General features: G+C 45.4%; 1 protein-coding gene across 4 annotated transcripts in view; it reads right to left on the reverse strand.

The window, feature by feature from the left end:
- Positions 1-371: 371 nt before the first annotated feature.
- The window catches only part of LOC135216742 (uncharacterized), a 169,359-nt gene continuing 156,888 nt past the window's right edge, over positions 372-12,842 (reverse strand). For all 4 annotated transcript variants that reach the window (XM_064252213.1, XM_064252214.1, XM_064252212.1 and 1 more), the window contains one exon: positions 372-566. In XM_064252213.1, coding sequence (XP_064108283.1) covers positions 387-566 — 180 coding nt within the window. In that variant the 3' untranslated portion in view covers positions 372-386. The remainder of the gene's footprint in view (positions 567-12,842) is intronic.

The following is a 12,842-nucleotide window of genomic DNA, read 5'->3' on the forward strand; positions in this document are numbered from 1 at the left end:
ATAATGGAAAATAAACTGTTGAATCTTGCCTTTGCCAGTTTCTTTAAATTTTTATAATTTAGCAATGAAAACGATTCCTTGGAATCATTTCAATATGTCACGACCTTCGAGATGAAATAAAAACGAAAAATACACATCTTAAGTGTACTTGTTCTTAGTTGTTCTCTAATTAGGAAACTGGAAAAAAACCTGTAATGATGTTTTGGTAATGGTAATCCTCACCAATTTCTGTTACTATAGGTAATTACCAGCAATGAATTACTGGTTTTCAAACCCGAATAAAAACTAAGCTTATCACTACACCACTTGCTTGTCATGTACTACAGCTAATTATTTTTGTTCCAATCAGTCAACGCAAAAATGATACTCAACTACATATTGCATATTTAATCACTCCAAAATCTTACCTGAAATGTGAGGATGATCAGCGTACTAAGTTGGAAGGCTATAAGTATCAGGTAATGGCTATTAAAGAACGTAACCATGTTATATGATGAGATCATATTCTGGATGAAGATAAATCCTGACAAATTTAAGACCCACAAAACCATACTGCTATACAAGCCCTGTAAAAATGAGAAGGGGTTAGGTTGTGAAGTAAAGTAACACATTGAGAACTCTGGTTTAAGGAAAATTTAAAAGTGGTGCTGAAACAACAAGGAAAAATTACATTCTTTGAATTAAAAAATCATTTCTATCCTGTCTGGTAGCTTTCACTTTATCTTTTCAGTCCTCAATCTCCTCTTATACAGTGACAATGTTTATCCCTATTTCTACATCTAACATTATTAAAAAAAAAACATTTCTATATAATGTCTCAAACTGGATGATTGTATGTTTTTCTGATTTAATTACTGTACAGTATATATTGTCAAAAAACTAGAGCTATAAAACAAAAAATTATTGTTTATATTCAGCAAAAAGATTTTTATTGTGGAGATGCAAAGGTCCTATGTTGTTTATGACTTGTAAAATACAAATAAATACAGTCAACTACCCGTATTTGCGGACTCACCTAGTCGTGGATTTTTCTTTGGACCATATTTACCCATTACTAATAATAATAATAATAATAATAATAATAATAATAATAATAATAATAATAATAATAATAATAATAGTAATAATAGTATAATAATAATAATAATAATAATAATAATAATAATAATAATATGAGTATAATTACAAAATTCATAGTGATTGCATATATAAAATAACCTTACAATTTCAAGAACAACTCTTCTCTATCTCTCTCTTACCGAGATGAAAGAATTTTTATGGCGCATGTATGTTTGTCAATATTTTCAAATAATAATAATATAGTAACTGTAATTACAAAATGATACAAATAAAAAGTTCTTTCCCCCATCTTTCTTTTAAACTCCATGAGGAGCTTGAAGTCCAAAGCTGTCAAATATGTCAAGTAATGTGATAGGAGTGTTGCCATTAGTGGTCAATGATCTTTACAAACTCCGTGTGTGTGTGTGTGTGTGTGTGTGTGTGTGAGAGAGATCTTCACACACTTCTATGTTTTACCAACCATTTATTACTTCTTTAAGGGGAAATGTATTAAGTTAACCCTTTAACGCCGATTGGACGTATTAAACGTCGATGAAAATTGTCTGTTGGGTACTGAACCGACGTATGGTACGTTGATGAAAAAAAGTTTTTTTAAAAATTAACGGAAAAATAGTTATAGGCCTACTAGGCGAAAACTTTTGAATCACGCGCCTTGGGGGATGCTGGGAGCTCACGGATCAAGCTGTTGTTTTGTTTATAATCATTACCCAGGCGTGCAAGCGGATTGCTTTCTTCTCACACTAAAAAGCATCAGCGACACATCTCCGAAATTATTTTGTCACTTTGACAATTTTTGCACCATTTTATATTAGCTGTTACATAGAGTATTATACATGAAAATGTGCACAATTTCATGTAGAATACAACAAAAAAAAAACCATGGTTGTAGCTTTTATCAGTTTTGGAACATTTTCATATAAATAACAATAAGTGACAAAATTTCAACCTTCAGTCAACTTTGACTCGACCGAAATGGTAAAAAAACAATTGTAAGCTAAAACTCTTACATTCTAGTAATATTCAATCATTTACCTTCATTTTGCAACAAATTGGAAGTCTCTAGCACAATATTTTGATATATGGTGAATTTTAGAAAAATACTTTTTCCTATGTCTGTGCGGTAACTACCGAAAAAATCAAATTTTTTTTTGTCCTATTGTCGTAATGTTTGCACAGTTTTATATTAGCCGTTACATAAGTTTTACATATAAAAATGTGTGCAATTTCACGTAGAATACAAAAAAAGTATTCATCTAGTCAAGAACACCCTCACAAGCAAGGAATTACGACAACCCATATGAAAACCCTTGTCTCTCCTGGAAGAACAAGGGCCTTGAGCAGTGACGGTTATTTACAGGGGAAGCCACGGTTCTATGCCTGAGATCAATGTGCTGACGAATCAATGCAAAGATCTCTTCTAAATGAAATTTGTGGAGTATTTGTATCCCAAAGAAAAACCCTTGAGGCACAAAACTCCCAATTTTCTCTCCTTGAAGGAGACTCAACAAGAGCCAATGAAACTCCTCGACTACTAAAGTGTATGATGAGATGATCCAAGGATCAATCTCTGAGATACCAACCCATGTAGCCAAATTCCGAGAAAAAGAGACAAACTCACCAGAATTCTCTTGTCTGCCTTGCACCTCTAGGATGATAAGGAGAAAGGAAATTACTACCTATCCTGTAGAAGAACCAGCAGAAAGGGTAGATCGTGGCAATCATTAAGCTGTGATGACTGCAGCATGGGGAAGGAGGGTGCTTATGCCATGGCAAAGTGCTAAACTGAGGAGAGCTAGGGCCGAAAGGTCAAGAGACAAGGATGAAACCTGACCAAGGACTTAAAAAGTGGGCAAGCAGTGTAAAACACCTAAGTGTCTCGGCACTACCTCATTCTGTACCTAAACTAGACTGAGAGCAAACTCCCCCATACTGATTGAGAACGGCCAAGATTCCATAAAATCCTAGGCATTCAATAATACACTAGCTGAGTGCTTACAATTCTAAAAAAGCTGAGTGCTCAGTGAGCTATTAAAGTTCCGAGGAATTAGAGCTCTCAGTGAGCCTCCTGAACCTTCTAAAAACGATCATCAAGAGCAGTCTTCTATCAACTTCCAAGGAACCTGAGCACTCGGCGAGCGCCAGAAATTCTAAGGAATTCAAATGCTTGGCGAGACTCCTGAATCTTGTAAGCAAGACATCATTGGTAGTGTCTTCATTAGTTATCAAGTGCTTGTGATTCCAAAGACTCCGAGCAGTCAGTGAGCTCCAGAAATTCTAGCGAATTCACGCACTTGGCATAACTCCCGAATCTCGTAGGAACAATCATCGGGAGTGATGTCTCTGCATACCGAGTGCTGGTGATTCCAAACAATCCAAGCACTTGGTTAGCACTCGAAATTTAAGAAATTCAAGTGCTCAGCGAGACTCCCGAATTTCATAAGAATGATCATGGAGTGATCCTCTCTCGACTTCCGAAAAAATTGAGGAGGAACAGGCACAGACCTAGTATTAGGTGCAGACCCCACAGGAGAAAGCCAAGCAGACTCTGCCAAAGGTGGGAAGAGCCAACAAGGAAACCAACCTCCTCCCCACCTCTTAAGGTGTTCGAATCCTCAGAAACAAGACACCAGGGGGGAACCTGCTGAGCACTGGCGAGCACTCAGCGAATGATAGTGGTAGTCCTGGCAGGAAGAGATGAAACACATGAATGTCTAGCCCTTTATCTTACCCTGTGCCTAAACTGGGACTGTGAGAAGACTCTCTGTCTGCAGCTCGGGATGCTCGCACTTTGTTAGAAACATGAGCACTCAGAGTGACTCGTGAATGAGTGCCTGACACAGCACCAGTCAAGAGGCGGAACTCCTAGAACTGGTGACGGAACTGCAAACTGAAGCTTGTGCTCCCACAGCTCCCAAAACACAAAACCCACAGGCATGTTAATTGGTTCTCAGGCCCAATGGTTGGGAAGAGCTGCCAGAAATCCCACTGCCTCCTTGGGAGGAGGCAGCCCCTTAGAAATCCTGTAGGAGGACTTCTTAAGGGGGAGAAGCTGCCTCTCTGGTTTCCCAGGACCTCCTCGAGCCTCAGAAAAAGAAGGAAAGGGCAATGAAGGATGACATTTCTTCCACAGGGCTTCTTCTACAAGATGGTGATTAGGAAACATGAATAGCAGTGACAGGAGTCACCGGGGAGCTGGAGCCAGAAGCACAGCAGAAGCTCCCCAGTGACTGGTCATCACAACAACAGTAACAATCCAACAGAAAGCACAGCAGGGGAACTTCAACCACACAAAAGCCAGTGCCACAGCATACTAGTATGTCACAGGTACACTCCTGCAGGTTAGGATAACCAACACAGTGAGATATCCAACCACTTACTGCTGTGCCCTACAACTCCTCACTGTCAGCCTGAAGAAAAAAGAAGATAATTAATAAAAAAAAAAAAATAAATAAATAAACAAATAAAAAAGACTCCTCTCATTTCGAAGGGCACTGACCTCCGAGCGAGAGGAGACCCCTGAGAATAAGTCACCTAATCGCACACACCCCTCCCCTCCTCCTCACCCAACAAGCGAGCAAAGAGGGGCAAAGAATATCTCTCTCCTGTAGGAGAAAACTTCATAAGGAAAGAATACTGGGAGAGAAAAACTGGGAGGGAATGCTCCAACAGCACAAGCAACAAGACCAACATCTCAAAAATCATAAAAATACTGTTGCACCATTACAATGAAAGGGCGTGAGGATGTAATGGGGGTGAATGTAATGCCTTTGGCCGCTGATCCCAAGACACAAGCTGGGGGAAGGTCTGCAAGACCATCATGAATCATGAATTCGTATATAACTAAATATCAAACACAGTAGTACATGCAACACATATATTCTATAATAAAAGGAAAGATCTCACTGGGAAAAGTAAGTTTAATGACAGTCAGGCAAGAGCTCACGAAAACACGTCTGCATCACATGATGGCTGAAAGCATACTGAAATGTTTACTTCCAGGCAGGTGGGTCCCCCCTCCTACTGGAATGTAGTTACTACCTAACCTCCTTGTTAAGTTTTAAAGACTGTGTTCCAGCGTCTCCGTAAGCGTACATATTCTTAATGTTAAAGGATTGAGGGTTTGTATATGTTGTGTAGGAACAACTTAAATTAAATATAACGAGTCCACTAGCCTTTCCTGGTGCTCATTCGTTCACAAATGACACCTTTCAGAGCTGGCACTCAAGTGTCCCAAAGCTGGAGGGATGGCACCAATATGATTAGGGCAGCTACGGTGGAGGGCATACCCACTTACTGAAACTGGCAGCATAACATGAATATAATCATCTCCACTCTAATCATCTACGCAAGAGAAGCAATTTTAAGAGTTCTGGCCATGACATCAATGTCTAGCATAATGACACCTCTTAAGTCAAACATTACTGAATGACTGATGAGACCACCACAGCTCACATCATTGGCTTAAAAAATTCCCAGCATAGGCGAGAGGTTAGACAACAAGATAAATAATGTTGCTATATGAATCATAATTCAGAGATGTGTTTTTCTATAAATTATCAAAGGTAGGTTTTAACATGCAACTTACTACATTTACAAACACTGTAAAATTAAATGTTTGGTTCTTACAAAATATTAAACAGCCTGCACATCATTAGTTTCATTAACCAAAGCTACAACCTCCACAACCTCGAATTTAGTGGTACGTATACTTTCTTAACACTTCTTCCCAACTACAGTGGATACCCTGTACAGTGGGGCATCGCTTATTCACGGATCAGTATTCACGGATCCAGTTAATCACGGGTTTTTTCTTGGACCGTTTCTCATGTTACATCACTGGTATGAATCGCTGCATCACGGGTTTGTTGTGTTGCGTATGCGATGTTTTTCGGTAGGCTAACCCTCGGCCGTGGTCCGATAACTACCAACATTCATTTAAAGACTCATATAATGATATTAACTGACAATAAAGGTAATAAAACCATTCTCACCTAATATATTATTGTCCTATCTTCGAAATAAATAGCCTATTCAAGGTTTATGTACGACGTTCATTGGTAGGCTAAGCGTAGTTGCAGTGCGATAACCACCAACGTACACAAACATTCACATTATGATATTAACTGACAATAAAGGTAATAAAACCATTCTTACCATATATATTATAGTCATATCTTCATAATAAATACCCTATTGAAAGAATAATTCCACATCATTGCACTCAACTTATCGTCGGAGTGGCCAGCCACAAAATGTAAGCATATACCTTTACGTACGAAAATGGTTTATGTATACGGTTGCGTTCAAAGCGACATTTTTTGTTTGATAAACTTTTAGAAATTTTAATAGTAGTGGTAGTGTAATTACAGTAGTAATAACATTAAGGCTAAAATTAATTCGAACTTCATTATTATTTAGGCAGTATTCGTATATAACTTCTCTGAACAATGAAGTCATACAAACGCTATTTGTCATAGAATTATCGTAAGTATTGCTGTTTGTTATTGGCGACGAAGCGTAAACGAAATACATAAAAGCATTTTTACCTTATATATTATCGTCATATCTTCACAATAAAATGACAATTTGTCCAAAATTGCATTTTTCCTAACTATACAAACCTGAGGTCCTTTTACAATAGGAAGGTACTAGCGGCAGCTGGATAGGTCGTAAGCTTTTGAACAAGGGGTTCGGTAGTTAACTGCTTGTCCGACAGGCGCGCGCGCGCGACTGGGAGGTAAACAAATCACTTTTGCTTTTGGCCCAAGCAAAAACTGCAGAGTGAGGGGTGGCATGAGGTGGGACTATGTGTAAAAGGACCTCAGGTTTGTATAGTTAGGAAAAATGCAATTTTGGACAAATTGTCATTTGTTCCGACACGGCATACAAACCTTCGGTCCTTTTACAATAGGAAGACTCACTTCTTGGTGGGAGGAATCTGAGTCTTTTTGTGAACAGACTGGTGTTCGCCCAACCTTGGAATGCCTCCCTGGCCGAGAGCGAGGGAGGATCCAAGCCTCTGTCCGATTGATCGGGGTGTGCACCGCAGGATCAATGGTCAGACCTCTCTGGACCAAGTACTAAGAGAGAGGCAAGCGTATCTCTTCGTACCAGCAAACAAGAACAAGTTCCTATTTGCAAGAGGCAACATAAAGTTATGGTTTGTCTCTTGTTGGCATCCACTTCCCCCCCTTGTAGGAGGAAGTGGTGGATATTCGCTCCCATCCCTAGTGAAAGGGATAGGATGGGGCTCTGTCGAGTAGCTCACCGGCATCTCATCCTTATCCAGCAAGGTGATGACCGTATCCCTCTACCCACAGGTAGAGGGGGAGAAAAAGATAGGAAGAGAAGCCAGTCACTCTCTCATTCACTTATCTATTCTTACAGTCACACAGGACTCGATGCTGTTCAGCCTGCTAGGGTCTGGGTTAGCTACACAACGTGTTGAGCAGCCACCACGGGTCCTAAGGAAACGATCCAAGGACCTGTGGGCCAATATCCAAAAGGTAGAAGGAGGTGCCAGTGGTCTGGTTGTACCAGACCCCTTGCAGGGGTCTGGTACAACCAGACCACTGGTTGTACCTGCGCCACGGAGAAGTTCTTGTATAACTCGAGGGAGTGTACTTCTAGGTCATCTTGGTGCTGACGAAGAGTCTTCAACACTCAGCCTGGGATGTCGAGTTTCTTCAGAAAGCGCGGTCGCGCTTTCACAGGACAAAGCAGCATCTCCTTCGCATCGAAGGCGGTGAAGTCCATTAGGGAGGGGATTGTGAAGGACTCTAACCGATCGTCAGGAACCGAAGGGTTCAGAGTCTTCGCTACGAATTCGGTACGAAATCGAGCGTCACGAATCCCCATCCCCTGGATGCTTGACTTCGCAGGAAAAGTCATGCAATTACCTCAGAGGAAAAAAGTAAGTTTATCTTAGTTTTACCAGACCACTGAGCTGATTAACAGCTCTCCTAGGGCTGGCCCGAAGGATTAGATATTTTTACGTGACTAGGAATCAATTGATTACCTAGCAACGGGACCTACAGCTTATTGGTGGAATCCGAACCACATTATATCGAGAAAGGTACTTCTATCACCAGAAATAAATTTCTCTCGTTCCGCGTTGGCCGGGCCGAGAATCGAACTCGGACCACCGAATTAGCAGCCGAGTGCGAAGTCCGCTCGGCCAACGTGGGACTACCCTCAGAGGAAAAGAAGGGAATGGTCGTATGACCTATCCCTCTTCTCGACTTCGGTGATGTCCTGTACCCATACTGGTCTATCCGTCTGCAGCGAAGTTGTTCTTCTCGGTAGTGGATAGGACACCGACACTCAATGGTGGGTGTCGATGGTATGGGTACTGTGACAAGCCGTTAGGACGAAGAAAAGACTGTTATGGAACAAACCGAACTAAGTCCACAGCGAAGTTCGTAACAGACTTGGGCGCTCTGACAGCTGCCGACTGACTGCGTTCGGTAGGAGGCAAGTTGTCCAAGCACCCGAGCAAGTCACGTGACCTTCGCTTAAAAGGGTTATGCAAGAGACTAAACAAATATTTGTTCGTCACCGATGCCAGAAGGCAAGGTGATGACTCTCTTAAGGCATGTGCCCAACAGGCGAAAGTCAATTGCCTTCTAGAAACCGAGGTCCCTGATGGCAAGATATCTCATAGTATAGTTGATTCTCGGCTAAGGAGAAACAACTATGTGTCCGTTGAAGACGAAGGTGTACAGAAAATGCAACCTACGTCTTCACAGCTCTGAAACCGAGAGAAGGATTCTCAAGATTCTGAACCTGTGCTACAAAGACTGAGAACGCTAACCGCTATTCATTGCTGTCCGGTGAGGATCGTAGTTGCAATAAAAGCGGAGCGCTTTTCAGTAATGAAGACAGGGAAATACTGCCTGAAGAACTCTGCTTCTCATGGGCTGAACATTTGGAAGTAGAGCTGTCAGGTCGGAGAGTAGGCGATGTCTTCTGACATATCTGTTAATTCGGGGCGAGCAATGAATAATTGCACACCTACGAATACGAGATATTTTGAAGACAAACTCAGATGTCTGCAAAAATCATTCGCATTATCGCGGTGCGATGCAGCGGGTGACTAGTACAGACTTCTGTTACCGTGCGGTAAACAGAAAGATGAAAGAGTCCAAGAGATATCTCTGTTGAAATTCTCGCAATGTCGAAGGCGATGAAATCGAGCGTCACAGCAGTAGATGGTCCTTCATTATTGCGAGAATCCCCGTTAATCAGAGACCTAAGTCCATGATTGTGGCAGAGATACGGTTCGGTAGTCAATCAAACCAGGGGAGAGAGAGACGTAACCGACCGTGCATCTCCGAGACCTAGCTGATACTGAGCCGCTATCAGGCAGTTCAATACGCAGTAGCTCTCGGTGACTCGTCATCCTGAGTTGCCAGGTAATCCATTATTCCACGAAGGAATGCGTTCGGCTAGAACCATCGAGCATAAAGAATACGCTCGAGCAATTATATTTAACCGAAACGGATTTCGGTAAATACAAAAGCTGATTTGGTGTTGTCATGACAATACCAAGTATCTAAAATCGAAACTGATAACTGCTGGGAGGTTGCAGGCAACCCCGAGTTGCAGTTCAATTAAGATACAATTCGTCTCGGTCACAAACCGTAGAGTTAACTACGGTATGTGCCTACCCCCCGGACAATTCAACTGTTAAAGAATCATGTCGCGAGGGTAAATATACGTAGTATATTTGTAGTTCTGTACCACGACCTCCATCCTAAATTCTTTCCTCTCGAGGAATGAGAAATAAGGATTGGAGATCGACCGCCTTCGTTCTCTAGTCAGAGAGTGAAGGAGAAGTCCTTCCCAAAGGAAAGCTTCAATGGTGAACAGAATACCGAAGACGATAGTTCAAGCCAAACTGGAAGTTTCCCGTCCGTTCTTCTCTATTCCAGGTTAATCGCCTACTGTGAGATACTCTTCTTTCAGCAGCAGTCTTCTTCCAAATGCTAGAAATTTACAGAATTCGAGCATAAGTGAGGTTCCCGATTATCGTGTAACAATTATCGGGGATTCTCGCTCACTTTGGACCGTGGTCTCGCCTAAGTGTTTGGAGATCGTAAAAAACTCGAACACTCTGAGTGCGCTAGAAATTCTGTAGAATTCTAAGCACTCTGCCAAACCCCCCACCGAATTCGTCAAAACGATATCGGCTGGTGATCCTCCCGATTCCCGTAGAAATCGAGAAAGGGGCAGGATCCCTCCTCAACGACCGGGGCTTACATCAGGTAGGACCCGAAGGTCCCCCCGGTAGCGCAGCCCCTAACGTGGGATCTTACAGAGAAATCTCTGTAGGATCCCTCCCCTTTCCCTGTAGCCGTAAGGAGAGAGGGAATGGGGGAGGAATTGGATACTGGCTCGCCTTCCCAGCGGATACTAGCAGTTGGGGAGAAGAAAAGGAGCAGCCTGGCCTCTCAGAGCCTGGAAAACGTATCGTCAGGAGAAAACGTTTTCCCGAGGAGGGTTACGAACTCATACTGTAGGTAAGGTCTGCCGCCCACTGTGAACGTCGTCTGGGTGGGGCTGATCGACACCTGACAGGAGAGAGCCGATACCGTCCTCCGACTTATTCCAGTCCTCGTCGAGTCGAAACCTCAGGAGGACCGAAGGGGTATTCAAATAACGGTGTCCGAAGACACGTAAGAAACGCCTCTGTCGCAGTAGAGGAGGTGAAGTAGCTTGTTCGACCGGCCAGAACTGAGAGAGCCTTCTTGTCCGGAGACGAGAGCTACCTGGTTCAACACAGTTCGGCAAGCTCCGATCGCGGCAGACCCACCGTCGATTTGGGTTCCCTCTCGGGCCCCAAAACGACTCGAGCCGAGACGTGGCTCTGCTGGTGGGAGCGGCGATCCTTCCCCGAGGTCGTTGTGCTGACGAATCAGCGCCATAACCTCGGCAAAGTTCCTCTGGATCTCGGAAGTCACAGCATCTTGCAGAGTGGGACCGTTAAGCCCTCCCTTCGAACAAGAGCATATTCCGAGAACCTTCCTCCTAAGAAGGGGGAACAGCGACAGCCTCTCGGTCTTCTCCATCCACTTGCGCATACGTCCTGGCCGGTCCAAGAACCGTGCCTGGCACGTAGGGCGTCGTGGTGGGATCATGAGGGGCGCACCCCTCACGATCACTCCTCATACCTCGCTCCTCCCGGTGTAACGAGGAGGTTGAGGTACGGGAGAGGACAGACCTGACGCTCCCTCCTCGCTCGCTGGCAGAACCAGCAGGCTTGGAGGGCTGCAGGCGATCGTCAACCCGCGGTGGCGATCGAGCTGCAGGCCTGGTCGAACCGTCTCACTGTGGAGAACGGCTGGACTGAGCACAGCGGCCCCGATCTCGAGTGTCAGAAGAGCTGGTGCTGGTTGCCGTACCCGATCGCTCTCTGTGAGAGCGACGGTCAGGCGACCTGCGGCTCCACTGTCCACAGTGAGACCGGTGCTTGTCCTCACTTGGCACGTCACGTCGCTGGTTCCAGCCGTGGCTGGCACCGGCGAACGGGAGGACCTCTTCCCAGCCTCAGCCCGTGGCCGGTCGTGGACCGTCCACGTCCCCTGGGTAGCCAGCTGGTCGCCGCGAGAGCTGGTCTGGCGAGAGTCGCGTGAGCGGCTGTCACCAGTCTTCCGCCCCGTGCCGTGAACCTGACGCTGAGCGGACTCAGAGGTCTGGTTCCTGGCTGCACGGTCGCTGGTAGGCGACCGTACACTCGGTACTACCACGGGGGGGTCCCCGCGAACGAGAGGCCAAGACGGACCCTGATGCAGTGGCAGAACCACTGACACCAGGCGAGGAAGTACCGGTGTTAGCCGGTACCCCTCTGGTCCCCGTAGTCTTCTTCCTTGCGGAAGAAGAGACCGGGCCCCGCTCCCGAAGGAAGCAGGAGGACCAGCGGTAAGGAAACCCTCCCGTCCCACCGAGGTGAGACGGGTCCCGAGAAGCTCCCGAGGGAGACTTCTTAGGAGGGAGGAGGCAACCTTCTTCTTCCTCGGCTGTGAAGTCCTTAGAAGTCGAAGGGAAAAGGCGGCAGACGACGACGATGAAGAAGATGAAGACGACGACGACGACAACCTTCCTCCTCTTCTTCGTCAGCTTCCTCAGGACAGACGTAAGATCTGCTATCCAGGGCGGAGCCGGGGCTGCTGTAGCCGAAGCCACAGGGCCCGGACGCACCTGTACAGACAGACCAAAGTCTGGGGTAGTACCACCACTAACAGGGACGACGTCAGCAGGTATGGGCATCTCAGGAACAGCAGGCACAGCCAGCACAGCATCAGTATGGGACGCCAGCGCAGCAACGGCATGGACAGCCAGCGCAGCAACTGCAGGGACAGCCAGCGCAGCAACTGCAGGGACAGTCAGCTGCAGGACAGTCCAGAAGGCAGGTACGGCAGGCAGCACCGGAAACACACAAGAATTGGAGCAGCAGCCAGCAACATCCTGGTACCGGCGGCAGGTCCAGGGGCGAGCTCTAGGGCAGCGGAAGTGTGGTCGCGGCAGCGCGGCAACCACGAGCGGCGGCGGCACGCCCCCCTCTCGGTACGGCGAACGGCACTTCACAGCGGCTGTAGGCAAGACTGTTTACCACGTGAGGCGAGTACACCAGGTGAGGAGGGACGTCGTCACCTGGAGCGTGGTCACCCACTCCATGGGTGACCGCAGTAGGCCCAGACATAGAAACCGCAGCCCCTGGACACTAGCACGCCCTGCAAAATGGAAGGACGCCCATACCTCAC

The sequence above is a fragment of the Macrobrachium nipponense genome, chromosome 6, assembly GCF_015104395.2.
Source record: "Macrobrachium nipponense isolate FS-2020 chromosome 6, ASM1510439v2, whole genome shotgun sequence".
Taxonomy (NCBI): Eukaryota; Metazoa; Arthropoda; class Malacostraca; order Decapoda; family Palaemonidae; genus Macrobrachium; species Macrobrachium nipponense.